This window comes from Malurus melanocephalus, unplaced genomic scaffold (assembly GCF_030028575.1).
Source record: "Malurus melanocephalus ecotype Western Australia unplaced genomic scaffold, MMel_1.1 scaffold_262, whole genome shotgun sequence".
In the NCBI taxonomy this organism is placed as follows: Eukaryota; Metazoa; Chordata; class Aves; order Passeriformes; family Maluridae; genus Malurus; species Malurus melanocephalus.
In genome coordinates this window covers 524,626-540,359 of record NW_026623494.1, presented here as the reverse complement: position 1 = coordinate 540,359, position 15,734 = coordinate 524,626, and the positions used below count along the sequence as shown (strand labels likewise).

At 42.0% G+C, this 15,734-nt stretch overlaps 1 protein-coding gene across 3 annotated transcripts in view; it reads left to right on the top strand.

Moving 5' to 3' along the window:
- Window positions 1–15,734, top strand: part of FAT3 (FAT atypical cadherin 3) — a 308,169-nt gene that overhangs the window by 273,530 nt on the left and 18,905 nt on the right. For all 3 annotated transcript variants that reach the window (XM_057375897.1, XM_057375896.1, XM_057375894.1), the window contains exons 21-22: window positions 5,812–6,280; window positions 14,956–15,109. In XM_057375897.1, the coding sequence (XP_057231880.1) occupies window positions 5,812–6,280; window positions 14,956–15,109 (623 nt within the window). The remainder of the gene's footprint in view (window positions 1–5,811; window positions 6,281–14,955; window positions 15,110–15,734) is intronic.

Sequence of the window (15,734 nt, the reverse complement as noted above, 5' to 3'; positions counted from 1 at the left end):
TGTCAAGGTGTTTTGCTTCCTAGGTCTAAAAAATAAAGAAAGAAAGTAGAGAGCTTCAGAGGCAGCTGCCACCTCCCATATCCAATGAGTGARGTCCAGGGTTGTGTATGGATGCAAAGCTTCTGCTTTCTCCTATGCATTAAGCAGGGGAGCACATAGGKAATTTTCTTCCCAAAGCCTCATTCTCTGCTTTTAAGTAAGGCAGGATTCATCATTGCATTAAGGAATGGTATCACTTAAGAGATCAGGAATTTGGTCAGAGTTTAGTTTGTGAATGTCTTTTAGCCTAGGAATATCAGGCTAAGGTCTCACAAAAGTGCTCTGTGGCAGAAAAGGCATCATGCTAAAGGGATTCAGCCCTATCAGGTCTCTTCAGGGATGGCAGCTGACTCATGGACAGCACTTTGGGGATTCCTGACTCAGGTGTTTTCAAGTAGGATACACTTGGACTTTCTAAAGAAGCATTTTTTTTCATTTGTAAACCAGAGGTAAGGCTTCCTTTTTCTCCTTTAACCAGGTACATATGTTGTGAGGTAGGGAGGCACTCAGAAATGAGGCCATTAAGCAGATTAATTAGCSGTCTATAAATGTGAAGTTGTTATCATTTGAGCATTGCTTTCAATTAAATTAAACATGAGGAGAAGCTTTCCAAATAGAGGTTAAAGGATGAAATCCTATGTTCTTTTGAGCATCTGGCATCACTCCAGCAAAGCACTTAATCACTTGCTTAACTTCCTGTATTTGAAAGCAATTGGAACTATTCACATACCTTMATTTTAAGCATGTASTTAAGTATCTGCTGGATTAGCACCRGAAGGCACAGCACCATCACTGAGCTTCAAATAAAGGCAGAAGTAGAAGAAACTTAGACCCACAAGGTATGAGCCCATGGGAAKACAAGGCAGAAAACACCTCTGCTGCTGGGGCTTGCAGTGGCATTGATTGTTTTGAAGCAAGTCTCTGCCTTTGCAGCCTGTTGAAAAATTAATGCTGCAATATGCTTTTCGGCGTTTAAATGACCAGCTTAATTTTGGGAGCTCATGCATTTGTGATAACTCCAGGGATGGAAATATTTCATAATCATAACACAGTGTCCTTCCTGGATGAATAATCAATTCCACAGAGCAAACTGCTTGTCTACTACTTTGCTGAAAGCCTACCAGCTACACTGTATTGATATAATAAAAGAAGGGTGTTATTTATTCAGCTGTTTCAAATAAAGGAACTCCTCCATCGATTTTGAGAGGTTGGCCATTTTTTTTTGTTGCATGCTGTTGCTTTTAAGACAATTGGAGTAAAATGAGATGAGGTGAACGTAGGCTTTTTTTCCTTTGGAAAGATTGCATGTCCCAAAAACTGTACCACCATTTCCTTTTTACCTGTGTTGCAGCTAACTGGGAAAAGTAATATTTAACCATTTAAAGCATTACAAGGCCATTGCAGAAGAAAATTCCATCATTTATCCTTTTTTTTTTTTTTTTCTCACAAGGAATATAATGGAGATTAATCTTGTTTTGTGAAATGTTAAGGATTAAAAATAGGTAAAGAAAGACTTTCTCATCATGCCATAAATATAGCTGCTAAATGGTAAAAGGCAAGCATATGTTCTTCTGTCCAGGCAGTTAATGTGAAACTTYGCGTGGTTTTTTAATGCATTACTTCTGCGTGGCTTATGCTGGATAGGACTGAAGCTGGGATATGATCCCAGTTGTGGCTGGAGTTGAAACGAGTAATATTTTAATTAAATACACCACTTTACACAAATGAACCTGAAATGCAATTCGGCTAACGAAATAATTTCCCCAGATAGATTAGGAAGCAGCATGCTGTATCCATGGAGTTTGCATGCAGATGGACTGTGTGAGCTGGAGGTGGTCTCTGAAGAACCATTTGATCATTTTATTACCTRTGTTGATACACAAATATGGATGTTGGCCAAACACCTTAGCCAGGCTTATATTCTAATATAATTGACAGTATGTGTTTGGCTCCATTCTGCCCATTGAATGAAATCGTTGAATAGTAACAGATTGCATCAGGTTTTGGACACTTCTCTGTTCTTTTTACTTCTCTACRGGTGAGGAATCCTGTGACAAATGTGCCTAAGTGTACATTAACCTCCTTGTCGTAGTTGTTATAACTGAGACTGTAACTAAACTCTGAGCTTGGAAAGCTCTGGGAAGGGAAAGGTTTGGGGGAGTTTTCTGCCCAGCTAGGATGATTCAGTTGCTTTCATGGTTCAGAGGGTCTCTGCTGGTGCCATGGGCTGCRCTGGTGAAGAGTTGCAAAATTTGTATGTCTTTGCTGTGAGATGGAATAACTCAAGCTTTGCTCTGTTGCTCCATATATATGGATAAAAAAAACAATGCCACACATTCAATCCTGGACTGAGCCTGGTGCTACCAGCTCTCAACAAGACCAGCCATCCCACTGCGGTTGTTGTCTGGATAACTGCTGAGCCTGGACAAGAGCCTGGCTGTTCATTGGATGCCCATACTTTTTGCTGGAGTGTCCCTGAGTTAGCTTGAAGTTCATCTTTTCTTGGTACCATGKTCCAAGCTATTATCAAAGAATCCCCTCTGAGCACTAAGCAGTCACCCTGACATCCCAGTGGTTACAAGGAATCACAGGAACACCAGGGATTAAGTGCTGCATGATGGTTGAATTCTCTGTGCTTARGAGTGGGGACAGCAATTTTACTTGTTAAGTGGCGGAGCCTTCTCCTCCCTGCCTGGCCAGTCTAGCTGCTAAGCAGTCAAGTGTGGAGCCCTTTGCAGCATCTGCTCCTTGCCAGCTCTTCCTGTTCTTCCTCCTCCTCCTCCTCCTCCTCCTCCTCCYCAAGGTCCATCAGGGGACAGATATTTCATCCCAGCCCCTCTACAGCAAGGCCTGTGACAATCTGATTAATGAAAGTACTTTTATGGTCCCATTGTTGGGGGTATCGGGGCGTGTCACAGAGTCTTTAATGTATGTATCCGTAAAGCAGTGGTGTGAGGTAGGGAAATGACGTTACCTCTCTTACTTACTCTATGATGGAGACCTGAAACTAATGGCTTGCTTGAGATCTCAGAGGAAGAATGTTGCAGAGTGTGGATTCCCATGCAGATCTGTCATGTCTTAGGTTAGTACTGTAAGCACAAGACCATCCTTTCCATCTTTCCCTCTAGGTAGAGGTTACTCATGTTTCTTCAATAACAGGAAGGAAACTTAACCCTTCAGACAATATATATTTGCTAGGTATGTCAGATCATCTGCTGGCAAAAAGAAATAAAAGTGGATGAGAAAGATGTATAAAACATACTTTAATGGCAAATCTTTTAGGTCATCGTTTCCTGTATACAAATCGTGTAATATTTATCCCAGGTGTGCAAATGTGGTGTTGTATTTATAAAGATAATTGGAAAAACATGTTCTGTGAGYAAGAGTAATAGACATGCAGGCAGCAGGTCCTCCAGGGCATAAGTAGTCATAGGGGAGGTATATGTATATTATACACAATCAGTAGAAGAGTTTCCATAGGAAAAAGCCTTTTGAGTAAGCAGCGAGTTAGCTGCTTATCCAGTGATGGCTCTTTTTCAAAGTGTTGTATGTTGGCATGTGTTTTTCTGTTTGATTTGTATTCCTGGTGAGACAGACCACWCTTTCTGAGCAGCACCTTTAAGATTTGTGGAATATTTAGTTGCACAGGGGRAAAAGAAACTATTGCTCCATTTCTGGAGAAAAAAACTCTGTGTTTATCAGGGCATCTTGTTTACCAAGATTCCTCCTGAGAATATGCTTTAACAGACCCAATTTCAATCTACAGAAACTGTTTACRGCTGAGTTTTGAGTCATGTAAGAAAATGTTTGTTAATGAAAAATGATCCATACTCATTATTCTATACATCCATTAGCCTTTTTTGATTGAGCTGTAGGAGTGCCAAGCAACATCCATCCCTTAAGCATGTATTACAGTCCTAGATCTGAATTCTTCTCTGTTTACATCCTGCAGATCAGGGACTTCAAAACAGCCAGTTGTTCATAGCAGGGGCTAATTCCAGCTCCTTCCCTTGGCTCCTGCGTGTGTATTCATTCCTCTGCATCCCCTCACACCATGCAGCATYAGTAGGCAGCTGGCATCTATAGGGAGCTTGCCCCATGCTTAGCACCTCCGTGTCTGCGCTGCCGAGCGATTGCTGAGCTCAGGAATGGTGTGGTCCATACCCTGAGTGYCCAGTGTGTCTTGGCTTGAGGTCAGTTCAGATTCAGGCAGTCAAGAAACCAAGGATTTGCAAAGGAGAAGGAAATCCAGAGATCTGCAGATCTYGAGATTTTACCCTTAGGTTTTCTCCAGGTAGTTTTGTAAACCTCCAAGAACGTAAAATGCTGATAATGAAATGACAGCACCACTCCTGTAGATGAACAGTTTCACATTTGCCTTCAAGTCACATCAGGGAGCCTGGTTGAGAAGAGTTTGAGCACACAGTCACATGCCAAGGGATGTCTCCAGCTTACATGACTATTCATGCCAGAAATGGCCAAAGATGGCCAAAGGCAGATAGACATGCTGCAGAATCCTCACATCTGCATTCATCATGCCAGTTCAGCAGGCCAGCAAAGCTCTGTGGGGTTACTCTGTACTGGTTAGAGGGAGCAGTCAGGCTCTGTAATGGATACACCACTGAGACGACAGTGTGAGCTGTCTGGAAGGATGAAAAATTACACAGCACCTGAACTTTTCAGGGGGATAAATAATGGGACAGAACTGTCTCGGGATGGGGTTTGCAGAAATAAATAYTTCCTAGAGCGTGACATAAAGGTAAAATACTTGCAAGAGCTTTCAGAGAACTTGAATCCAATTAATGTGTCATAAGAAATTACTTCCAACCTTGTCAGCCGTTTTAAACTTCTCTGCCATCTGTTAGAGAAAACTAAAATCTTTGGGTAAACTGCTAATCAGGAAATCAGCAGTTCATACCTATTCCCTCACTCTGCACTTTGCCTGCCCCAGCAGAGTTGCACAGATTTTCCCTTTATAAGGACTTGGGATGGGAGAGGGATGTGAGGGAGAGTGAGAAATCCCCTACAAACTCTCTTAAGCCATAAGCCCACGATAAATAAGAGGAAAGAGAGGTCAGACCCATCTGATGTATACACAGAGCAGGTTGTGTAGCATCTTTGGGAAATAACTGGCTTTTGGTCAACCCGCCTCTTACTGTTGTAATTGGAGAAACTGAACTTAWGACATTTAGGAGCAAATCCACACCTTGGTGGGTGCTCCTAAAGGTTACAGAAGCACAGGATGTGTGCATGAGCAGAGTACCTAACATCACCAGCTGAAAGCGTGGCCATTGGCTTTGCCGTGAGCCTCTCAAACAGTAAGATGTGATCCTGTGCCCTCTCCATCCTTTTGGCAACATCAACCACTGGGAGCAGAATCCCAGSTCTCAGACTTGCTGAGAGAGCCACAGCTGTTCCACAGCACAGCCAAGAGCACAATAAGGGTCCTCGAGTCCATACCCTGTTCAGTAAAATATATAATTATCCCAGTTTTTGCCTGTGTTCTGCACCCATATGTTTTTCTGTATTTTCAGGTTTCCTGCAGTAATTGGCTTTGGGCAAATTCAAAGTAGACTGGTATTTTCCACCATATATTTTTTTGCTGATGATAAATGCACAGCTTTTTGCTATTTTAGTGTCGTGTAGGAGAGCAGCTTTAACAGCGTGCAGAGACTGTCTAGAAGTTCTCAGTGCTTCCAGATTCTCTGTTGAAGGCGTATTACGAGACAGCTGAGTACCCAAAGCAGTCTGATTTCTGTTTTCCTCCTGCAGATTGTCGACGGCAAACTCTGGTTCCAGTTGGATTGCGGAAGTGGCCCCGGAATCCTGGGGATTTCTGGCAGGGCTGTTAATGATGGAAGCTGGCATTCGGTCTTCCTGGAGCTGAACCGCAATTTCACGAGCTTGTCCCTGGACGACAGCTACGTGGAGCGCCGCAAAGCCCCCCTCTACTTCCAGACGCTCAGCACAGACAGCTCCGTCTACTTCGGCGCCCAAGTCCAAGTGGATAATGTYCGCAGCCTGACTGACAAGAGGACAACCCAGGTCCTGAGCGGCTTCCAGGGCTGCCTGGACTCAGTGGTCCTAAACAACAACGAGCTGCCGCTCCAGAACAAGCGCAGCAGCTTCGCCGAAGTGGTTGGACTGACGGAATTGAAGCTTGGCTGCGTCCTTTATCCCGACGCCTGCGAGAGACATCCCTGCCAGAACGGCGGCACCTGTACTGCTGTGCCATCTGGTGGTAAATGTTTTCATTWCTTTATGGGTCTCCCCCTCCCCGTTTTCTTCTGTAATTTATTGCCAGAGATGGTTTTATGCAGCAACATGCTTGAAAAAATCTCATGAACTCTATAAAACTCTGATAGGTATTGCAAATTGTGCAAAAGCTGTTTGCTCTATAAATAACGGTGAAATGGTGCCCCTTCTTATTGCATTAGTGTTCCAGGAGGAAATTGATTTATTGGCTGTTAGGATAATCCTATTTCTATAGAAACCAATAGAATTACAATTACTGTAATGTTCGGCTGGATTTTTCAGGATCCATTTACGGCATCCTTACAGCATTGAGGGCTGTACACAAAGATGGTGATTTCAAACGTCCATCACAGATACAACAGCAGTGTTGCCTTACTCTGTTTCCAAAGCTGTCACAAATAATTACTGAGCTGTCCACAAACACCTTAGTCCTTTCGTGAGTGAGTAATTTGATTATATGTCTGCATGGAACAAACAAGTTGGGTCCATTATRAACCCCCCCTGAACTGTATTTTACAGCTTCCTCGGAGGCCTGACTGCTCTAGGSTCTAAGTAATATTATCCAAACTTTACAGGATATTGATTTAAACTGTGCTTGTGTTGGAGTTTCCTTTCCAGTGGTTATGTGGTGGTTTGTGTGATTTGATACCAGTGACTCACTGCAGTGCACGAGTTMCCAGAACAGCCAGCATGTTAGCAGGAGAAAAGCAAATGGCACATTGTAGAGCATTCCCTCTTGGGCAGTTCTCTCTCTGCAGCATGGGARTTTCCCTTCCAATTCTCCATACTGTATAATCATGCAGCATTGCCCACCTTTTTCAGCAGAGTAAAACTTCCTCTGAAAATGAGGTTGCTCAATAGAGAGGTTTTCTGCAAGTTCAGAGCTTTCCATCCACTTACTGTCAGTGGTTTTTGGTYATGGTTCCCTAGGGAAGTTCCAGCTAAACTCTTGTTTTGTGGAGCATTTAACTGCTGTCCGAGGGGCTTTCTGCTTTAGTGTGTCCATGCAGCTCACTTGCACCCATAGTTATTATTTCTGTTTTTCATTAGTTTAAGCCTGGCTCTCATATTTCCTTTCTGAGTCCCCTCCACCACATAGATTTTTTTAGGCCTAAACTTGAAGTCAGTTCAAGACTGACATGTGGTGAGATCTGAGCCAAACTGCCACAAGTTTCTCAGCTGGATGGCCCCACCTTTATAAAGCAAAACCTGACAATGTGGATCTGTCCATGCTGGGCTCTTTGATCTTTGGCTCTGATTCTGTCACCTCTTCTCCCATGCTGTCGCAAATGATGCATCAGGGATGCTGTCAGCTTCCCTGATGATGGAAAGAGATGGGAGGAATGAAGCACAGCCCTGGCAATCCAGGATGTGCTGTGGGGTGTGAGGAGGAAGCAGTATGTACAGGAAYATTTGCATGACGGCTTTGATTCAGAGTCCCTACTTAAAAAGTGAGGTTAACCATTCACCTCATATCCTATGAACAGCTCCTTCTATTGATTTTGTTGGAGTCTATTTATAGCATTGCTCAGCAATCTGGTGATAAGTAAACTGAAACCTTTCTAACAAAACTCTTTACAGTCATTCTTTTTTTCCCAGCACCATTTGCMCACCAGTTCAAACTGAGGGGAGACACAGGGTAGGGGAGAAACAAGTGGCACAGAGGTTTGGRCCCATCTTATTACTGGAATGGCAAMTGCCATTTTCACATCAACGAATTCGCTGCTGGAAAGCAGTCACAGAACTGATTTAACTCGCCTGCGTTCCTGCCTCGGCGAGGGGCATGTGCCCTGCAGGGATGTTTTGGCTGCCTGCCGTCAAAAAATCTGTTTGCTGTTTTTACTGTCTCAGCAGTGTGTGTAAATAAAGGATTGTTATAAAGCCATAATTCCAGTGCAATGGGCCCTGACTGGATGTTGGTGGCTCTACAGCCCAGACCAGAAGGAGAAGGCATGGGCATTTTTGCTTCCACAAGGCAGAGCAATTCTGTTGTTAGTGTCCTCCATATGCAGAAAGGCCATGTAATTAAATTCTAAGGGCACAGGAGTCTGACAGCATTGSAAATCCTCAGCAGAGCCACAAGTTKCAATGTGCATTTAAGAGCCATCARCCATTGCACTTGCTGACATAGATGTTAGCAGTTGACTTCCATTTAAAATAGAAACAAAAAAACTGTTCCTTTTTTTTAATAATTTTCTTAAGAGCGAAAACAGCAGCTTTTTTGGTGAGGGGAAGAATGCAAAAATATACCATACAAAGTCCTTTTCCCAATTAAAGGGCATTCAGTAGTATCAGGATCTCTTGACTAATATTTTCTGTGATATTATCCTTCTTTTTAAGTTTTTGGAGAATAATGTTCCTTTTCCTAAACAGAGAGCTTTTGGCATRAGTGTAAGATTTGTTTTAACAAATACATCCTCTAATTTAAATTTTACAAGGCAGATTTCATATACTGTTAACATCGTTTCCTTATGGACACCCTACTGTGCTTTACAAGAAAATTAGAAGAGAAAAAGAAAGCTGAGATTTATAGCTAACTTAAGAAAAAAACAGTCAAGCAAAGATTGCACAACATTACAACATGAAAGAGTTGCTGGCTACATACCAGAAGTCAAAGGGGCCRTGTCTGATTTACATATAATTTGCATAAATTGAACATCTATGACACAAATCTCTGTAACAGTGTTCCTGTTGTGAGATCTTCCTTTCAGTGGAAATGCCTACTGCCCTGTTTTACCAGGGGATAAAATGTTTGCTACCCTGTTTTTCTTCACCCTGTGCTTATGAGAATGGGGTCCTATTATGGCCCAGTTTGGGGAATTGCTGAAGCAGTGCTCTGAATGCCCTAGGATTGTGCCCATGTCACTGCTGTTGGGGTTTGGATGGATATATTCCCAGTTTGAGGCATTTGGCACAGGGCAGGGCTGTGCCTGGGCTGCACTGAGTTCAGGACTGACCACAGAGGTGTTAGTCCAAAGCAGGGCCAGCACAGGGCTAAGCTGACCCGTACTGACCTCTCTGAACATGGAAAATGGCAGAATGAGGATCTCAGCCTCTTGGAGACTGCACCCTGTTGGAGACAGCTCAGATGAGAGYTCCAAGAGTACAGAAAAGCTTCTCTGCTTTCAAACTCGGGTTTGTGAGCCAGCAGAAAGTGACCATGACATGAACCTCTGCACGCACTTGTGGCAGCAGTGCATGCTCAGTGATGGCAGTGGCTAAAGAGGGGGGACTGTGTGTCCAGAGACCCCGTGGGGAGATCCAGTGCGTGCACAAGCAGGGCTGGCAGAGGGGAATGAGCACTCACTAGGTCTGACAGCTCAGGGGACTCGTAGCAGAAACAGACATACCCAGGACAATTTTCATGGGAGACAGTGGAAACCACAGCCCRAAGTATAGGCCACAATCTTCCAGACTTTTCAGTCCCTATCCACAAGTATGGRCCAGTAAAGCTATTTTTAAAGAAAGTTAGCATTTTGAAACGTGACAAACAGCATGACTTTCAGAAACAGCTTGACTCTTTGAACTGAAATTTCCCAAGAAAATTCAACCAAATGTTTAAAGTGTGGTTAAGCTGTAAGCTGSTGAATATGAGGTCTTAAAATGGGAAATGTCACACAACCTTAATAATAGTGTGGCACTTCCAGGGCTGCCAATAGTAAATGTATGTTTATCTGCATGAGTAACAGCATGAGCAATCTCAGCAATAGAAAGCTTTACTGTAATCACATACAAAGATTGCACCAAGGTTTTCAACCACAGAGAGAAACCTCATGCTTGTAAAGCCTGCAATTATAAGTATAGTTACTTCCTTTTAATTTGATCAGTCCTATATACATCTGGCCTTGATTAAAGTAAATGGCTTATATGAGTAGGCAATTTTGTTTGAACATGAAGCATTTGAGTGGAAATATCTACAGTCAAGGACTGTGGGCAGAGTGTGAGGACATAAGGTCGTTGCTTTCCCCACTCTTGACTTTTTCTTCTATTCTCTTATTTGTTTTTCATTAACAGAGTTAAAATCCAGAGGGAGGAGAAAATGCAACATGGCACTTGGGTGGTAGGATTAATGTATGTTTTAAATGCTCTTGGCAGCATTGACTCACGGCTGGTTTGGAGGATCAGGTAGTTCATAAGAAAGAAATCAGGGGAAAATGAATGTAATAATACCACAGAACTGACCTGGTCTTACTAATGTTCTTGATCTTGCTTTTTCACCCACACAAACAACCCAGCATACTGTGATGTGAGTACACCAAATGCACCTCAATTAATTTTAAAAAGCTTTTTGGAAAATTTGGGGGTGTTTAGTCTTTTTTCTARCTATGAATATAGGCATCAGCTCTTAAATTCCCACTTCAAAAGCACATACATGCCAATCCTCTCATAGAAAGCWCTGGTTGACGGTGGTTCATTTTCATACCAACAAGTGGCAAGAGGCARTCATCTGTTTGAAGGCAGATAAGTTAAATCTGGAGTGGCAGGATTGTGTATGGCTGGAGAACACACACTTCTTGACAGCATCCTGGTTTGACTACAGCTGTACCAAAATACAAATCCTGGGAGAGGTCCTCTTCACCTTCAATAGTTCTTATCAGGTAACTTGCCCTGTAATGCTGTGTGAACAATGCCAAGGGCAAGGCTGTTTCTGGACATCGAATTTGTCAGGTCTAGCTCCACAGCAGGGAGAGAAACTGCAGAGAGACAAATGGAAAAGCCAAAGCGTGTTAGCAGATAAAAACCAGCCTCTCTTGCATGGGATAGATGGAAACAGGAGCATACACATGTTMAAAAAAAAAAAAATTGGCAGCAGTTCGGAGCATCCTCTTTAATAAAGCCAAGTAAACCTTAGGATAGACAGACATTCAGATGCTCAGGCTGGGAATGCTACCAACAGAGATGTTTGCTACATAACAACACCCCATCTGCTGATGGCACCGTGCCTGCCTTTTGCCACTGCCTCTGAAGAGCCAAGCAAGCATAGGTATGGGCAGGGAGCCTGTGTGGTGTCCTGACTTACTGCATGTTGCTCTTCAGCAAGGTCTGGGATGAAAAAGACCTTTTCCTTTCTATAGGGACATGCTAAGAGAGCAGTAAGAGAAGCTGTTTGAGTCACAGTGACAAGGTAGGATTTACCTATGTAGTTTACTCAATAYTCAAGATTAGTGGAGGAGCATGAGAGAAGCCTTATAAAACAGCCAGTAAGCCCAAGACAATGTGCAGACCTAAGTCTRCATAATGTTTTAGGGCGTTCACACCTTTGATGTGAATCTTCTGATGATCATTTCTCGCTGTACTTCGGTTCCCACTGTAGAGGGGCAATGTCTCTTTTGCTGCCTTGGAGAATGCAGGTCAACGTTTTCCAGCATCAATGTGCAAAATAAAATATTCATCTCTCATGGAGAAARCTCAGATGGACTGTATGATTTTAAATGCTGTTAAATTTCCAAGACTTCAGTTCTTTCATTGTGTACAGAATCAAGGCCTGCATTGCTTAAAAGAGTTTTTTCATCTGCTGAGACKATAGGGCACTGAGCCTTTTCTTGTCTTTGAATGTGAGAAGTTTGCTTGTTGTTCTAAACAGGAGGGCAGAAATGCATGGTGCATTATCAGGATRTTAAATTTATAATAAAAATCCTTTGTTAGATCCAAGATGCACTCCTGACCAAAAGGGTTTCCTTTACAATTGAACTTTGTCCACAGCCATGTGGCTAAAATGTGCAGTAGTGGGCAAAATTACAGCCTCTGCTGAGAGGTTTGGAGAAGGATTAAAGGTCTGGCAGTCTTCTGGCTGAACTGTATGCTGTCTGCTGAGCCATCATATCAGCTCTTCCCTTCCCTACTCCGTGAATTTTGACATATGCTTTGCAGYGTTGGAGACCTCCTGGGTGAATGCTCTGCAGCTCTGAGCATGTGTGTCACAGAAAAGTTCTGTGTCTTTTGCCAGTGGCTCGGACTTGGCAGGTGCAGGGCAGCGAGTCCAACCCAAGGAAACACCAATGATTAATATGGTAATTCAATACTGTCTTGTTTTAGTGCCTGATTTATTTCTACCTTTAATCCTTAGACTTAGAATCTGTGGTGAATATTTAGTCTTCCAGTATCTGATTGTGTTCCACCATCATTAAATCAAACTCAGTGAAAAATGTCAGCTTTCAGAAGCACCCTTTTCATTTTGGTCCTGTTCCTACACTTCTGGACYGGGCTCTGACCCATCTGGTGCATTCAGTTTCATCTCCTCTTAATACAAAGCTCATAAATCCATGTTGCTTTTATAGYTGGTGCTAGAAGTGTTTGGGTTTGGTTTTTTTTGATCAAACCAATACTTCTCAAGGTTTCCGTGATGAATAAATGTAAACAGAATATGTTACAGAATGAGACCCTAGAACTTAGTCAGTTGAAACAAACACCAGACATGACAAGAAAGTGGTTCAAAGACTTTGTCTTACAAATGATTGGCAYCTAAGAACTTGGTTAAAAAACAGCAGACGCTTGGCTTTTAACATCACTTTGGAGTTATGGAGGTTTATAAAATATCAGGTAACAAATAGAATAACATATATATTCTGCTGTTATATAAGGCAACAGAATTGGTTATGAATAAAGTGGTTTATATTTGAATTGAACATTTTCCTTTCACTTAAACTCATTGAGACTGTAAAAAAACATATAAAACATTACTGTAAATTTTTGAACTATAGATGTCACTGTTCAGTCATAAAAAGGAAGCACTGAAACAGCCTTATTTATTCATGCTGTGAATTCTACCTACAGTCACAGGTTTGTAATTCTTCAGACCCAGATCTCTGTAGGTCCAGAAAGCTGTTCACATTGTCTGAGTGAGATAATTTTAAGACACAAAAAGATATAATCCCATCTTGSTGATGCTGACTAAATATGCTTTCTGGGAAGCCCAAAAGTTGAATAATTTATCTTCTTAACTCTGTAACCTTGGAAGGATCACTGTCTGTCTCCCTTCTTGTAGTAGGACAATGAAACAGTGTGATATTTGAGTATCTATTTCATTTATCTTCCATTAAATAGTATTGGACTCTTGACTGAGTATGCCAGCAAGTCTGGTTCCAAGTTTATTCTCAAAAGCTTGTCCCCATGAAAGAATTCAATCAGAGTAACTGAACAAGGCGAACTGAACCGCATAGGGCATAAAGGATGTGGGAGTCTTAATGCAGAATTGCTTCTCCCTTATGCTTCCACTGGGCTTTTCCATATTGTTTCCATGATATTCTCTTCCTTGTGCTGGAAATTCCTGCCATGTTTGCAGAAAGTAACTTTTAAAAAAGTGTTTGGGGTTTTTTTCYAGATGTATAGATACAGAAAGTTCTTAAAAATATGTTTGAAAGTCTCACCACTGAGAGATGATATTTCCACTACATYGCTTGATTGCCAATAACTTTGACACTGAATTGAGTTGCACTCAACCATTTCAGCTCTAACTGCAGCTGTTTTAATGGCAGGAAAGTTCCTTGTTTCAGTTGCTTAATATGCTATATTCAGTAAGTATGTGAACCCTATAAAGTGGAGCTTGAACCTTGCCTACACATCTGTTTAGGACATTTGGATTGTGTAAGGAGTTTTTTTTTTAAAGATCAGCCAAAATTTTTTTACAGATATCCAGGAAAATTTTGCTGGTTCAACAATTCTAACTTAGGAGTCTTTCCTTTCCAGGGACTGTCTCAGCCATCCTGTGGCTTTCACAGCCTACGTGTTCCATGTTCTTTTCAAGTGAAAAAGCATTCACATTTCCATATCCAGTTCACAAGATCAAGAGGTGCACTGCCTCACTGCATTTCTTTGTGACCTTAAATAAAACTTTTATTTAATGGCATTATGCCATATGAAATCACAAGGAGAGGAGAAAAAAAGAGACATTTTTCATTAAAAACTTGGCAGGGTGAACTGATGCATTTAAAACCCTTTTTAAAATTTTATTTTATTTTGATGTTGCTCCTGTGTTGGCAAAAAACTTAGAAATGGGACTATGATCCCCGACGGGGTACCCCTCTACTTAAGTGTTGTTATGTCTGATGTATTGTAGTCAGTGATTAATCAGAATGTGATAGCACACACATAATCAGCTCTGATTAGGGCTGATACTGCTCAGTCAGCTGGTATTTTGAAATTTATAACTTCTGTCTTGATGATGCACTTTATAAAACTGGTGTTTTAGTACTGTCACACCCCCATTGTGTCATCCTTGGTAAGGGCAGAGGTAGAAAAGCTCTCAGCTAATGCATTTGTGCGTTGGTGAAGACCCAACAGGAGAGTAGACTGCTGCTATTAGCAAACATTTTCAAAAATGTTGGGAAATGCATCCTTGGGCTAGAATATTTCTTGTTACAAAAGGTGTTCGTGGATGATGTTTATTCTTACCTGAGAATAAACATGAGAATTAGGATGGTCTGGGCTGCAGCAATTCTCTGGTCCCAGGTTGCAGACAAGAKCTCTCATTGTTCAGACATCTCAGAAAAACAAACTCTTGTCTTAGTGTGGACCTCACAGACAGACCAGAATGAGTGTAAACATCCCCTTGTGCCCACAGAACAATTGTGTGTGTGTGAAGCAGCCAGATGGGTCCTCTTGCTTTTGGACAGACTCAGTGGTAGGATTCTAACTTACCTCTCTCTGTCACTCACCTCCCAGGGTACCATTGCAATTGCCTCTCCCAGTTTACAGGAAGGAATTGTGAGTCAGAGATCACAGCCTGCTTCCCAAATCCTTGCCGGAACGGAGGCTCATGCGACCCCATCGGCAATGCTTTCATCTGCAACTGCAAAAATGGCCTGACAGGAGTGACGTAAGTGTCCCTCCCCTGGTGGGCAACGGGAGCTTTTTGGCTCAGTGATGGTGGGCTTTTTGATCAGGCATTTTGTACCCAAAAGCTATGATTCACCTCACAAAACATAACCACAACCTTAGTGCTTATTTTGAGTCTAAGCTTGTTACAACTGATAAATCCACGAGACTTGCATGCTAAGAAATGTTTTTTTTCTGAACTTAGCCTCCTAAATTGTTGYTTCAGGATGTTACCTTGAGTCAGTTGTCACTGAGATATATCCTCTAAGTGTTGCCAGCTTTTTGGGCAATCTCGTAAACCTGWGGAAGCTGCTGTGTAATCTTTGTTTTGAAAATGGATCAATCATTTGGTCACCTTAGCTCTGACATAAAAAGGCTAATTTATTGCAGTCATTTTTTAAAATCATTACCTTGATCATATACTTGGTGTAGACACACAAAATCCCGACCTGCCCTTCRATGTTCATTTTTTCTCATCTGCTTTGTCTATTTGTACTTATTCCTCTGCGTTTTGCTACTTCTTGTTTTTTCCAATTCTCCTCTCTCTTTATGACTCTTGTTCTATATTTTCCCACCCCTCTCTAATACTTGGTTATTTTATCTACAGACCTGAATGATTTTACACT